The sequence below is a fragment of the Agelaius phoeniceus genome, chromosome 14, assembly GCF_051311805.1.
Source record: "Agelaius phoeniceus isolate bAgePho1 chromosome 14, bAgePho1.hap1, whole genome shotgun sequence".
Classification (NCBI taxonomy): domain Eukaryota; kingdom Metazoa; phylum Chordata; class Aves; order Passeriformes; family Icteridae; genus Agelaius; species Agelaius phoeniceus.
Genome location: NC_135278.1, coordinates 7,189,344 through 7,204,577, shown reverse-complemented (window position 1 = coordinate 7,204,577; position 15,234 = coordinate 7,189,344). Strand labels below are relative to the sequence as shown.

Genomic DNA, 15,234 nt, shown 5'->3' with positions numbered 1-15,234 from the left:
GCAAAAAGCACAGACATAGACACAATTCAGACTACCAAAAGTTAGTGGGATGCACATACTGATTTCAGTTGGAGGACTCTGGAGTCCCGGCTTCAAATTTTACCTTTGGCATTGGTTCATGTGCCTGTATGTTAATAAATTTAATGAAGTGTGGGATGACCCCTGCTGGTGCCCCTGCTTATGAAAAAAATATGTATCTGGCAAGAAGAAGACATGTTAATTTCAGTCCAAAAAGTTACAAATATAAACTCTGTCCCAAAATGTATAAAAATACCTAATCCAATGCATAAAATATTATGAGTAATGTTCTGTTAAGTATGAAAATAATCTTAAGCCATTGAACATTACTGTGTTAGAGCTGCAATGCAATGTATTAAGAAGGACATTAATTGTTCAGTTCACTATGACATTGTGTTAAACATCTTTTATTAATGAGCTGTTATTCCCGGCTGAGGCATTTGATAACCTCTAGTCCATTGCTAAATCCTCTCAGTTGATTTCTGTGAGTCACTCTAAACAAACCTAGAGGGAAAAAACACCCCAATAATTTACATTTGAGTCTGTAAAGTCCTAGAACTAGAGTCATTTAAAGAAGGGCAGCTTTCCTATAAATCAAACCTTCTGATTTAATGCAGCTGACATATAGATCTATTTTACAACTTTTTTTTTAATTTCAAAAATACAACACATTAAAATAGGTTCAATTTATCAAAGCTAAGAGCAACAATTAAGTAATAATGTACTTAAAGTGCAAAGGCACTTTAACACAAAAAAGTGACGCCCAGTGGCTATAGTTGGTAATTGAAACAGCAGTACTGTATATTATTATTTACAAAAGAAAGTCATAGTCCAGGAAAAAAAGATCTTTGGAGATCTTCTACATAATACATTAAGTTTCCATTTTGAAATGAAAAGGAAAAAAAAAACAAAAAACAGAAACCCCGAAGACTCCTTCCTCATTTCCTTCAAAATCAAAAAAAAATTATGCAAGATCTATTACAGAAAGATACATTTGCAATGACAGTTCCTAGAGAAGGGTCAAAAGGAGAGAGATATAGAAATAACTTAAAGGGACGTTGTAAAAGCAACACCACATCCCTGCTATGCTGCAAGGGTTCCTTTTCTCTCTCACTCCTTCTCTGATTTAAAAAAGTGGAAATGTTGGGAATGCGACAGATGACATCAGTACTGAGTTCAGACTCAAAGAAATATGATGCTGAGCTCATTTAAAAAATTTTCTTTTGTCTCCCACCTCCCCCCTCACAGCTGACTGATTGCAGTTTGTTTTTCCAGAACTTCGAGGTAGTCTGGTTCTGTTTGTAGTTTTCCTTGGAGTAAAGGATGCTCAGGTTTAGACTGTTCTGCAAAATATTTCCTGGGAGTTCCATATAAAACAGTTTTATTTATCCTGTCCTGGTTTTGGCGTCTGGATTCATATGAAGGGGCAAACTGCCTTTTGGGTAAGGTACAAAAGTTATAATGAACTAATCCTCCGGTGGGGAGTTCCTTGACCCTTTCTGCAATATTTTGATACAGGAGCTCTGGTTCCCTTGGTGAGGACTGCTTTTCCAGCAATTCAGCTGCACTGATGGTAAATGCAAGACTGGTGGGGTCTTCTTTTTTGTGGTCAAGACTGCTATAGCTAAACTCATGGAGATTCCTGTAATAGGCAACTGGATCCCCTTCCTTTTGCATGTAGATTGGGTTTTGGCACATCTGTCCAACAGGAGGGGGAATGTAGTTATAAACATGTCCTTCAGTTTTATCGTGGGTCTCAGTGTTGTAAGACCCATACTGGAGCTGAAATGAACTTATATCTACATTGTTGGCACTGCTGGGCATGCTCTGCACCCCCTTCCGGCGCTTAAGGACAAAGACAAACAGACCTGCCCCAAAACAAACAGACAAGATAAACACAACCAGCAAGCCTAAAATTAGGACAGACAGCGGAACTTCGGTGTGTAATTCTGGGTAGGAGCTGGGTGAGGCACCGACATGGGGGGTATCGGTGTTCTGGTTCATGGAGAGCACAGAAGAATCTGACAAGTTGGGGTTCTCTGGGCAGATGGCTTCTTTGCTCAGGAATTTCAGATGCTCTCCAGAGTGCTTGGTGGGAGACTCACAGATTACTTCATTGATAACTACAGGGGGACTTGACTGCTGGTTGTTCTGGTCAGTGACTTTCTCTATCCAGTTCCTCAGCCCCAGGATGTCACACGTGCAGTCCCAAGGGTTCTCTTGGAGGTCTATCTGAATCAGAGCCGAGAGCTGGTCCAAGACTCCTCTCACAGGCAGGTATGAGAAATGGTTGTTCCTAAGGTTGAGCCTGGTGAGGGAAGTGCCTCCAAAGACATTATCAGGCAAGGATCTGAGCAGGTTGTTATTGAGGAACAACAGATGAAGATTACTCAGAGCATCAAATGTGCGTGGCAGGATCTCCTTAATGACGTTGTACTCTAGGTAGAGATATTGCAGGTTGTGCAGCCCTTCAAACATGGATCGGTACAGAACCTCAAGGTAGTTGCCATTAAGGTAAAGTCTGCGTAAACTTGTGAGGTTTGTAAAGGCACCTTCTTGTATCACTGCAATTCTGTTATTTCCTAGATGTAGCAAATCCAGAGAGCTGTACTCTGTGAGATCGGTTCTATAAATGACTTGCAGATAGTTACTGGTAAGGTAAAGTTTCTTTGGACTGGTTGGCCTGGGGTGCAGATCAGAGATGTTACTTATCTTCTTCTCTTGGCAGTTAACATTTAGGCCATTGTCTGAGCTCTGGGACGTACAGATGCAGCCAGCTGGGCAGGTGATGGGCACAGGAGACTTTGTCTGGTAAACCATGATAGGTCCAAATATTTGCCTGTCTTTTGACACAGAGACACGGGGGGTGGGGCGGTTCCTAGTTTTGGGTGGCCGGCTGGCTTTTGGGGCCCTGGTGGGATTGATGGCAGAGTTGGCTGTGGGTGACAGCCTCGAGATGTGTGGGTCTGAGAGGACAGGGTGTTTTTCCCTCTGGTTTGAATCGCTGGAGCTTTTTCTAGGGCAGAGGTCTTGCCTGGTGAGCTGGGTCACATCTTTCCCATGAAGCCTGAAGGGGGTTTCACAGACTATCTCACCCACAAACACGGTGATGGTGTCTAGCCAGGCCTTGAGTGGCAGCAAGTCGCAGGTGCAGTTCCAAGGGTTTTCCTCCAGCTGGATTTCCATGATGCCTCCAATGTGCTCCAGCACACCGGCAAAAGGCATCATCTTCAGCCGGTTCCCCCGCAGGTCGAGGTGAGTGAGGAGCACAAAGCGGAAGACATTGCTGGGCAGGGACAGCAGGAGGTTGTCATTGAGGATCAGCACCTTGAGCTTGTTCAGCTTGCTGAATGCCCCCGCTTCAATGGCACTGATGTAATTGTAATCGGCCTGCAGGTACTCCAGACTCTCCAAGCCCAGGAAGGTGTCTTCCTTCAGCACTTCCAGCTTGTTGTTGTTGAGGTGCAGCCTTTTGAGGGTGCGGAGGCCGCTGAAGGCCCCCGTGCGGATCTCCTGCATGTCGTTGTTGCCCAGGTGCAGGGTCACGGCGTTGGAGTAGTTGACGAACTCATTGGGGAACAGGCGGGTCAGTGCGTTCCCATTGAGAAACAGCTGGTAGATCTTGGACGGGGGCGGCAGGAGGAGGCTGACGGTTGTAAATCCCTTGTTTTCACAATTAATGTTCAGCACGTTCTCCTTCTCCTCGCAAGGGCAGCGGCTCTTGCTGCAAATGTCTTTGGCAGGTTTGCGACTCTCTGTCCACGAGATCCCAGCCACTGTTAACAAACTGAGCAACCAAGCACCCTTCAGCATCTTTATGCGCCGTCGATCCCCGCTTTGGTACCTACAGTCAAACCTTTTGAGACAGGTAAGGAGAGAAAGAAGAAATCCCCAGTGAACACTGCCGGGAGCAGGGGCTGCACGGGGAGAGCGAAAGCAGGTCGGAAGGCTGGGGGGGAAGGGGAGCTGCAAGGCAGCGACTTCCAAACTCCTCTGGAATCCCCCCCTCCTCCTCCCTTCTTTTCCTCTCGGAAAGCGCCTGCGGAGCCGCTGCGGGGGAAGCCCCGTCGGGGAGCTCCCCAAACCCGGGTCCCTAGCGCTGGGCTCTCCGCCCGATCCCCCGCCCGTCGCGGCCGCCGCCTCCGCCCCGGCGGCCGCCGGCAGCACGATCCCGTCCCCGCTGCCCGTCCCACGGCCACGGCGCTCCCGGCTGCCCGGCTCCCGGCGCCTGCCAGCATCTTACACCGGGGAACACGCGGACTGCCAGCATCTTACACCGGGGAACACGCGGACTGACAGCATCTTAAACCGGGGAACACGCGGACTGCCAGCACGCCCTCCCCGCCGCAGCGGCGCCCCCAGCCCGCGCTCCCCGCGCCGCCCCCGCGCTCGTACCTGCTCTCGGGGCGCCCGAGGGGGCAGTGGGGGCAGTGCCCGCCGCCGAGAGCCGCCGCGCCCCGGGAGCCAGGCGCCCGGCGGCGAGCGGCATCGCCCGCTCACGCCTCAGCAGGAGCCCAGCGGGGCGCCGCCGTCCCGTCCCGTCCCGGCCGGGCCCGTCCCGGCCGCGGCTGTGCGGGAAGTTGGGCCGGGCGGGGGCCGAGAGCGGCGGCGCTGCGGGAGCGCGGCGCGGAGCGCGGGCAGTGCGCGGGGCGCGGCGCGGCGCGGCGCTTTTGCCGGGTGCCCCGCGCGGAGCCGCGCTGACGTCAGCCGGGGGCGGGGGGGACACGTTTTTCCCAGCCCCCCTGTCCCAGTCCCCGTCCCCCCCTTCCCTCGGTGGCTCTCGCAGCCGGCTCCGCTCCCGGCTCGGCCGCTCTTCGCGGGAGCGCTCTGACAGCACCTGCAGGACAGCGCGGGCACTCGGAGCCGGGAAGGGGAATAAGGTAACGAGCGGATTTACCTGGGTCCGGAGAATTTTTGGCCCCGAGTCCCTGAATCCGTGCCCTCAAAATAGAGAGCAAGTCAAGCAGCTCCTTTGGCAAAAGCCAGCCGGCAGGCGCGCACGCACCGCACACACACGCACCGCACAGGGACACACGCACAGCCCGCACACATCCTCCGCACACGCCGCACAGACGCGCACATCACACATCACACATCACACATCACACACATGCACAATCTGGCTCTCCGAGCAGCGGTGCTGCGAATCCTGATCTGGCATCAGCATCGATCCCCCGCTCCGGCTGGAGTAGCCAGCCCCCTTCCCAAACTGCCGTGCCGAGCTCTGCCCAGCACATTGGTGTTCTACACGTTCAGGCAAGTTCAACACCTTCCACCAAACCGGGCTGCCAGGCAGCGGCAGTCCCAAGCCTGAATCCCTGCACCCTCTGGAACGCTGCCCCGAGTACTGAGCAGGCAGATTTAACCACATCTAACACCATCATCCCCACTGGCTGGATGAGCCCCACTGCCCCATTGAAATGTTGTGGTGTAGCGTTTGGCTGCCTTTAAAAAGAGCAAGATGTTGGATCTGGGTTATTGTGACTTTGCTTAAGCTCCATGCCCTGGGCACAGATCTGTGTGATGGGAAAGGATGGCTGCTCTTGGTTTCTATCTAAAGGTAAAACTTTGGGTTCACACTGCGGGGAGGTGACAAAAAGGCACTCTACAGGGAATTTTTAAAGTGTTAGCAGGGCAGGGTGCATTATTGCCAGATTCTTATAGGGTATTATATGCACTTAGTCTCTAGAATGTAAAGGTTTGCTGCCAAAAGAGTTCTGAAATTGGCAAAAGTGGTACTGTCATCTTGTGGTATTCTTTAGCCATTATGTATCAGAGCCCACATTTTAGGAGCAGCAGAAATGTACTGTCTATTTTTATCTCTCTTCTTGAGGCTGGAAAAGGTAGCATCCTGCAGCAGCCAGCACAGATGCCTTTGCAGTGCTCCTGGACAGGAATAGTGCTGGAGTTTGCGTTTGGGATTGAAACAGTTGCAGCTTCCCTATCTAAAATTTGGAAAGGTTGTGACAAGAGCAGGAGCATCCCACACTGGAGCACGCTTTTGGTGTGGTGCTCTGTGAATTTCAACAAGATTGGGATTCTGAAATGCACTCAGAGCTGCTCCATTCTGACTCTCTTGATCCAGCTGAATTCAGGAGCAAAAATTGCTAAGATCAGGAAAGATCTGTGTGGCAGATCTGCTGTTTTAAAACACCAATACACCAGCAGCCAGATTATTATTCTGTGAGATTTTTTACTTGTTTTCTGCTCTAAACATGAGGATATGGTGTTGGGGAGCAAAACTGGACTAGTTACAGGCTGTAGCAAATCCTGTTTTCAGCTCTTTCTAACATAGTCTGGGGGCATGAGCCTAAAAAGAGAAGGTAAAAGGAGACCCAGGTTGATTTTTTTTGTTGTTTTTATTTTCAGAAGGGAGCATATTCATACACACCTGACCCACACAGAGGCACACAGAGGCTCCTGTAACCTCCCTCCATCACATCTCACAGAGCAGCCCAGCACAGCACTGCCAGCTCTCACAGGGCTCGCTCCAACACAGCAAAAATGAAGGCACAAGTAACTCCAGTGCAATTTTCCCTTGCCTCAGAGTGTACATTTGTTTTATGTCCATGAGTTTCAGCCAGGTGCAGCTTTCTGGTGAGCAAGGACCATGTCCTGGAATTGGCTTATGAGGCAACATGCACTGTCCCACTTGCTTGTGTTTACTGATAGGTGGGAAATGTGTTTGTGGCACTGCTGCTGCTGCCTGGGAAGGGAGAGCGTACACATGGCATGCCTCAGCAGTAATTACCAGATTCATGTGGGATGGAAGGAACAGCATGTTAGGGGATTGCAACAGCAATAAGACACAGAGATGATACTGATTCTATTACACTGCAAATGCATGCATATAATAACCATGGTTGTAGGAGGAGGAACAAGGATTAAAAAAAAAATAATAGCTTCAGCTTTTTATTTAGGAACAAAGTCCTGATTTCTCAGCATGCCTGAAGTGTTTTATAATCCCTTCAATTAAAAACAGAGTATAAAAGAACAGCTTTTTTCCTCCACCTGTTTTAAGGCCTTTCTATTTTATATGTTGAATGGAGGAATATTTCCAGTTTGTGACTATCTGGGAGCTTCCAGGGATAAAAGGCCAGGAGGCAGGTTGGTACAGCAGCCCATGAGGGCTTGGGGAAACTCAAGGTTATGCCTGATTTGTAAGCATTGTGGAGGTCCCAAATATTTAGCTGTGCTCCCTCAATGCTCCTTTTTGTGCAGAGTCATGAAGACTCAGTACAGATGCATAGATTATGAGACTTAATAGAACCATTGTGGCTTTTGAATCTTGCATAACCCAAGCCATCAGCTAAATTTGAATTAATTCCTGTTCAAACTAGATCATACTTCATAGGAAAAAGAAAAAAAATGAAACCCAATAACATAGCCAGGCATATTTTAGCAATTGCCTATGGTGAAAATCTGCCGTTGTGTTCGGTAAATTGTTCCAATAGGTTTCATCCCCCACAGGTAAAAGACTGGGCTTTCTCTACAACTCTGCATCTAGCTGTCTTCAGTTGGAAATGTTTATCCTTGTAATATCCTTGTCTGCTGGCTTAAGAGCCCTTAATTATCCCCTACCTGTTTCCCATGGGGGCACTCCCAGACAGCTGCAGAGCAAGTATGAACTGAATACTTGCCTGCTGCCAGCCTTAACCTGCTTCACATGGTCTGTCAGTCCTGTGCTCTTCCATACACCAGTGCAGCTCTTGGCTCCTGCACAGTCCTGAAGCCACCACTTTATCTGTCTGCTGGCAGGGGAAAAAAAAGCCAGACCACAGCATGAAGCATAAGCACATAAAATTTGGCACAGATCATTACCCTTCCTGCCTAGTGCACATCATGCTGTTGTCCTTCTGGGAGAGTAAATATCAAGGAGAAGAAAAAGTCCGGAAAAATGTGGAGATAATTTTCTTTCTTCACATTGTATCTGCAGGTGGATGCTAAACACTACTTACACATCTTTACCTATCAGTTTTTCTGGCTTTGCTTCTCTGTATATAAGTGAAGGAATAAACATATCCACCAAGTCCTATGGAATAAAGAAATAAAGGCAGCAAGAAACAAAGCAAAAACTCTGTGAGTTGGATGGAGGGTAGGATATAAGTTTTACTGGTCATTAGAATCTATTAAGGTAGCCTGGATGCTGCTGGCAAGTAAAGAAGTGTTTATTCATATAGTAGAAGTAGAAGCCAATATTGATTTCTGTGGACACAACATGATTGGTGATGCAGTAAGACAATGGGAATTTGTAAATCTAGGTATTTGCTGATCTTGTGTTCCTCATCCTGTAATCCTGAACTGCATATGAGATGCCTACTCCATGTAAGCTTTTAGGGTTCTGAGATAATCATCACTGCTCTCCAACAAGTATCTTGTATTCTTGCTTTCTCTGTGCATATGTGTGTTTCCTTGTAGCTGGAGATATTCTACTTCCATAATTATGTACATTTTTGTGGTCTTTCCTATACTGTAAAGTGAATTTTTGAGCATCATTTAAAAGGAATTCTTAAGGAAATCAACAGTTCCCAGATTTAGCAGTGAACAGTATGCAAAATAATTGTTACTTGTGATCCACAGTTTCATCTCATCCAGCAGCACTGGGAAGTGCTGTAAAGGACAGGATGAAAGAGTCTCTGGCTTCCCCTTTCTTTGGGCCAGGAATGAGCAGGGGATGGTGAAGGAGGGTGAGCATGAGAGGCAGGGAGGAAGGAGAGGCAGAGAGGGCAGCCTGTGCCCTCCTGGCCCTGTGTCCATCCTGGGCTGCCCAGCCACAGCCACACATACCGAGAGAGGCAGAGGAGGGAACCTTTGGGATGAAGCCTTGGTGGAAGGAGAGCTGCTGGATGAGCCAGAGTGGGGGCAGAGGGGCACTCCAGCCTGGGTGGTGCCTGCTGAGTTGCTTTTGCTGGCAATCAGTGATTGCCTGTGCCATCAACTGTAAGGAATTTCTCTGGTTTCCAGATGTGCTTTTTAGCTCCATTTCTCCCAGCCATGCAAACATATGGAGGGCTGGCCTACTTCAGAGTGCTGTTCCCTGACACTTCATGACTACCTATTGTATAAATGAAAGGATTTAATGAACTGTGACTTAAAATTAGTGTGCTTTCTAACTCTTCCCTCAGTTTTTGCTTCCTGCAAGGACTCAGACCCTGGCCAAGTTTAGGCATTTTTGAGACCTGTTATCTAACTGCAACTTGATTTTTTTTTTGCAAGGAGACTACATCATGATTTGTTTCAATATATCTGGGGTAATCTGTTTTATAGCAGCACAGTGTGATTCTACCCTAGTGGTAAAAACTGCAACAGCAGAACTACCAGTTTCTGATTTTTTTGTATCATTAATCCTGACTGTCTTAAGAAGAGAATTTAGTGTGTTATAATGGCAGTAATATTGGTTTCAGCAGGAAGTGTGATAGAGAAGCTGCCTGTCAGAAGGCATCCCTGGTAGCCTGTGCTTGGGGATACTGACAGACTCACCACTGTGCAATTAACAATTGACCATTAGTTTAGATTTAGCCCAGTTTTTTTCTTTCTTGCCTAGAAAAACAAATATCCACTCCCCTACTGCACTCACACTTTTTATCATAGGACCCAGCAGAGCACTGTGAGACAATTAATATTTATGGATGTCTTCATCCTATTCAGGAAAGTAGCATGTCTGATCCAAAGCCCTTTGGTGTCAGTGGAAGGACTCTGACTGATTTCAGTGGGATTTGGATCAGATCTTTGAACAAACGCTTAGCTTCAAAGTCGGCACTTAGGTTTTATTGAGTGCTTTAAATATTTTTGGAAGTGCTTTGTTTCATCATGTCAATGGCTCTTTTTCTCTGATAGGAACAACAAGATGAATCTTCCTGATGATAGATATTCTGTGCTGGCATTGCTGAAAAAAAAAAAAAAAGAGAAGTGTGGGGTTTTATTTTCCCATCCTTAAAACAACAATGGATGTATTATTTATTGTGTTTCAAATGTGTGTCCACAGTAATTTCTACCATTTACAAGTACATTTTTCCAGCTTTCCTCAGAGTCATAATCTATGTGTTACATACTGTGAATGTTTTTAACTGGAAATGTCCCATCATGTAAGCACAAGTGCACACAAGTGTTTTTAGTGATTTGGAGAGTATTGTTTAAATTATTGTGTCTTCTTGCCTTACTTCAGTGGACAGGGGCCTCATATTTGCATAATGCAGTTGATGTATGGGTATGATGAACTTTCACTGTTGAAAGTCTGGTGAGCTGATGTGAGAAGTTTTTTCTATTTAGTTTTTAGTAGTAAAAGGAACATAAAGAAATCTCTCCATATCATCATTTTTATGGCAATGAAGTTGAAAGAATACAAATTCCACTGTGCTAATGACATATCTAGAAATATGTGAGGAGCAGGAGCAATGGGTGAAATTCAGTCCTGGGCAGAGGGCCAGCCTGGAGTGATTCATCATGAAAGCCCCCAATTAAGACCTCAAAACAGGGCTTAAGTGAGACTTCAGTGCCCTGTGCCTTGAGCTGGCTTTCTGCAATAGTGGGAGAAAGTTCCTCCAAATGAATTATTCATCATAAATAATGCATTCTATTAGTTTAGCCTATTTTTCTTGATTCCTTGAATTTATTTAATTGAAATTACTCACCAAATAATTTCTATGAATAATCATGGCCTGAGGATTATTTTTGAGCAGTTCATGGTGAGCATTTCATATTCCACATTCAGAATGAGAGCTGTGTCATTGAGTTGTCATTATGCACAGAGGTCACATAGTTCTGGTTTTGCTTCAGAAAAAAATGAGATGAGTAGAAAAGAAACAGCATTTTTTCAGACTCCATGTGTTCCCAAAAGTTCCTTCCATTAAATTCATTCCATGAGCTGTTTGTGAATAGCTGCCCACTGAAAAAAGAATTGGGTAATCATTGGCTTTTGTTTTTTCACCTGGTTTCTAAGAGGAGTGTAATTCTGCATGTGCAGAGGGTATGTGCATGTCTGGCTCTCAGTCAAGGTACCCCCCCCTTCACAAAAGTTTGGAACCAAATCTGCTGAAAGGTGCTGCTCTGAGAAATTTTAGTTTCCCACTCATCAGTGGAGAAGTAACTGAGGATTGCCCCAGGCAGGTGGGAGATTTCAGCCTGGCCTCGCTGAGCCGAGTCTGGCTGAGCCGGAGCTCATTTCCCCTGCAGTGCTGGGCTGGGCACTGGCAGCCAGAGGGGCTGGATAATTCACCAGAGCTTTGGCTGCTGCTGATCTGCACTCCCACAGCCTCAGGGCTGTCTCTCCAACATTCTCCCCTCACTGGGCTGGGCAGGAGGAGGATTCTGGGGAGAGCACACAGCCAGGGCAGCTGGCCCCAGCTGGGCATGGCACCGGACATGGCACTTGGTACTCTTCTAGTTGACTTGTTAGGGTTAGACATGGCCCTTGGTACTATAGGCTGGGTGACTTGTTAGGGTTAGACACGGCCCTTGGTACTATTCTAGTTGACTTGTTAGGGTTAGACATGGCACTTGGTACTATTCTAGTTGACTTGTTAGGGTTAGACATGGCACTTGGTACTATAGGCTGGTTGACTTGTTAGGGTTAGACATGGCCCTTGGTGCTATTCTAGTTGACTTGTTAGGGCATAGGCTGGACTTGATGATCTTAGAGGTCTCTGTCTGTGAACTGGCCAAAGGGATATTCCACACCATGTGATGTCTGCTCATCACTAAAAGCTAAGAGAGGGAGGAGATGACATTTGTTACAAGGAGGTTTGTTTTCTAGAGCAACCACTAATGAAGACCTACATCCTAGGAAGTGGCTGGACAGCAACACTGTGCTGAGAATAAATCTTTTCTTTTCTTTTGCTTCCACGTGTAGCCTGTCGCTTTGCTTTTTTAAACTGCTTTTATCCTGACACACAAGTTTTTCCAATGATAAAAAATTTAATTCTCTGAGAACTAAATACTTCAATTTTAAAGTAAAGCAAAACATTCCCTGCTTTTCTGCAGTCTTTTCCCCATCACTTTAGCCAGAAACTTCACTGTCTCTGAGCAGTAATCATTTACCTGAAAAATACCCTATAATATTTGTCTTGTGGAGGCTGGTTGTGCACATGCTGACTTTGAAGCATGATGTATAACTGCAAGTGGCATGAAAAGAAATTGATGAGACAATTAGAACTTGTGAGAATGGTGGCTGCATTAATTTGTCGGGGAGAATCACTTATAAAGTATTTCAAATTCCACAGAAACCTCAAAATTTATTTGGCATCTGAAGTAGCTCCCTGAGTTGTTATTGCACAAAGCACAAAATAAACGTACATAAAATCCTGACCTAGACTTCAGCCACAGACAAATCTCCCTTTGGCTTCATGGGGCCAGGATTCCAGCTGGCTTCTACCCTGGGGAATTACACACAGACACACAAATCTTGAGTATCTAGTAAGATCTTTTATGGTGAGATGTAGGTGGGTAGAAAATAGGCATACTCAGAGTCTCCTCTGCTATTGACAGTGGTCAAACTCTGATGGTGCTTAAAATTGCTTGGTGTCAAAATTTCTAACATTGCTGTTTACCTGGCCTTGGAGTTGCTTTCCTGGCTGTCCTCAGAGCCATCTCTGGCTTGAATGGATTCATTCCAAAGCAAATCAGAAATATGCCAAACGTGCACATTAACTGAAAGGACAATAGGAAGGGAAGGAGTTAGAATAATATCTCTGCTTTATTGCAGTCACTGGGGTCTGCATGCTGAAGACATTTAGTCACCTGCTGTCCAGCCTAAATGCCAGGGGGCGGTGGGGGACACCTGAACCTGTGGGATAGTCCGTGGATAAGTGTGTGCCCAAAGCTGTACAGCATGGACCTTGTTCTTTGTGTGGTGCCTTTCCAGCCCAGGGGATCCCATGTGAAGTGGAACAGCTTTGGCCTCAATATGAAGTGTGTGTATGCATCCCATAGCTCTTCTGACATTTCTTTCCATTCCAAAGCATATAATTTTTGAACAACTGCCCATCCTTTATATGGCCTCTTTTTATCATCTATTAGTCTTTTTCCTGTAAAGCAATAAAGTCCTTTGCACAGCAGGAGATTTTTATGTCCACTGTGTGCCTGAGCAGCAAGTAAAGCTGGGAGGAGAAGAGGACAGCTCAGTTAGCCTTGGTAATCAACTGCACCTTGGAATCTGGAAAATCCATTTGCACACATATTTGCTCAGAGTGTTTTTGCATTACAACCATCACACTGGTTAGCATTTGAGCTTTCTGATTAGAAATATTGTTGCTTTTGCACACAGAAGTGTTTGGCTTTATTATTTCTAGCAGGTGTTACAAATGCCCTTAGAATTCTATAGAGCTGAGGTCCCTCCTTTGCAAATATTTACTTATGACCTGTCCAGTGGTCATCTCAAGTATAAACACTTCAATACCTTCCTTTTTAGAGATGTGTGTTTCAGAAGCCTCTCTTACCTTATGACAACTACCTTTGTCTTTTGACATTTTTTTTGTACTAATAAAGATATCTTAAACATCTTTTCTTTTGGCAGAATACTTAAACATCCACAGCTAACAGGTGTCATTCAGCAAATCACAGTTTACATGGTACCTGTAGCAGAACTGGGCTCATGGCAGATGCATTGCACCTGTGAGTTTCTCACCCCAAAAATTCTGGTTCTTATTTTTTATCCTTTCTGGCATTAAAATTTGTATTCAGCATTAGTATTTTGATACTGCAGGAACATCTGATAATATGAGTCATGAACCAGCCCTCATTGTTGTATTGTTAGCTGTTTTGCTTATCTCTTTCTTTCTCCTCTAGAGTGCAAGTATAACTGTGAGGAGGGGGTCATATCATTTTTGTTCCATACCTTAAGAGCTTTTGTAATATGAAGGCTTAGATCTAGAATTATAATTGTGTGGGATGCTGTATGCACAAGCAGGATGACAGAGCTTTGCAGGTAGCTTACAATGATGTAGTGAGAATTTTGCTATTTTTTAAACTGAATGTGGACATGAAAGATGCACCTATCTCTGAAAGATGGGAACAATTAGATTGACAACTTGTATGTCAGGCTTCTTGTTGGTGTCATTTAAAATTGCTGAAACGCAGAGTTGCCACTCCCTCCCTTCTTCCATTCCCCGAAATGAGGCTTATCCTGGAAATGCTGACAAGACCCTTATCATTTGAGATGGCACCATGCACAGCTTTAAATACTGGTTATAAATGTTAATGCGTTATCTGAATGATATTTTTTCCACATGTAGGCAGCTCAGGATAGAGTCTCAGTAATAAATTTAACGAGTTCAGGGGGAAGACGCAGAATGCTTATGTGAGTATTATAATGATTGGCATTTTTGCAAACAGCATATGATAAGTGGTGCAATTTTATTTTCAAAGTTTAATCAATAGAGAGCTCTTTGATATTGCCATGTACTTTGCAAATAGATGCTTACTTGGGATGACAGCAAAACAACTTCTGTTTCATGGTGTGTTTACGCTTAGAGTTTAATCAGTCTGCTTTAGTGATTGTCATAAATTTTGATATTCCAAAAATTAAATAGGGGCTATAAAATAATTATGCTTCATGGTGGCATCCTCTTGCTGCTAGTTTGGGTTATCTGGCTCCACAAATGTTGAAAAGAGCTCTAAGTCCATCATTGTGCCTATTACAAGAGCATGGGCTATGTACCAGTTTATTCTCATTTATTGTAAACCCACTCTAGCTGTTGTAGAGGAAATTGAGGTGGATCTTCAAGAGCTTAAGAAGGACTTTATGAATGTTTTGTGTTAGCTTTTGGGAATGAATTTCCTGTCAGAGAAGAGGAAGCAGAAATGACCCCACATTACATTGCAGCCTCCCCTGTAATTTTGATCCACATGGGTCACAGAAGTGGCTGAAGCTCCTTCTGTGTGAGCATTGTAGTCCAAACCCCCCAGAGTGGCTCCTTCAGTGAGCCCCAGAGTCAGTGCTGGCACTCCCCAGGGAGGCTGGGAAGAGCAGAGCATCCATGGCCTTTCCTTGGGACATTTCAAACCAGCACAGAGGACTTGGGGGGATTCCCACTGCTCTGGGTGAGCTTTGTTCTTGCTGAGCAGAGCCCGATGGGCTGTGTCTCTTTAGTTCTTGGAAACAACAGTAGCACTGGAAAGCTGAATTTGGAAGGTCATTCCACAAGCATTTGAAGGCTGACCATGTCCACACGGAGCTGTGGTGCCAGCCCAGCTTGTCCTCCCTGCTGCAGCAGAAATTCC

At 45.6% G+C, this 15,234-nt stretch overlaps 2 protein-coding genes across 3 annotated transcripts in view; one reads left to right on the top strand and one right to left on the bottom strand.

Moving 5' to 3' along the window:
• Positions 1–409: 409 nt before the first annotated feature.
• On the bottom strand, positions 410–5,202 carry SLITRK2 (SLIT and NTRK like family member 2). 2 transcript variants are annotated; one of them, XM_077186034.1, is made up of 2 exons: positions 4,916–5,202; positions 410–3,874 (listed from the first exon to the last, which is right to left on the bottom strand). In XM_077186034.1, exon 2 carries the CDS (start codon positions 3,829–3,831, stop codon positions 1,261–1,263), a length of 2,571 nt encoding a protein of 856 aa, XP_077042149.1. In that variant the 5' UTR covers positions 3,832–3,874; positions 4,916–5,202; the 3' UTR covers positions 410–1,260. The 2 variants fall into 2 exon arrangements, with proteins under 2 accessions (XP_077042149.1, XP_077042148.1); XM_077186033.1 differs by lacking the exon at positions 4,916–5,202 and adding an exon at positions 4,414–4,551.
• LOC129125975 (uncharacterized) overlaps positions 3,836–15,234 on the top strand; it is a 25,159-nt gene continuing 13,760 nt past the window's right edge. The window contains exons 1-2 of the mRNA XM_077186164.1: positions 3,836–3,886; positions 4,055–4,898. Of these exons, the coding sequence (XP_077042279.1) occupies positions 3,836–3,886; positions 4,055–4,849 (846 nt within the window). The 3' untranslated portion in view covers positions 4,850–4,898. The remainder of the gene's footprint in view (positions 3,887–4,054; positions 4,899–15,234) is intronic.

Coding starts and splice junctions, on each gene's coding strand:
- SLITRK2 (XM_077186034.1), bottom strand. CDS start 3,831: ATGCTGAAGGGTGCTTGGTTGCTCAGTTTGTTAACAGTGGCTGGGATC.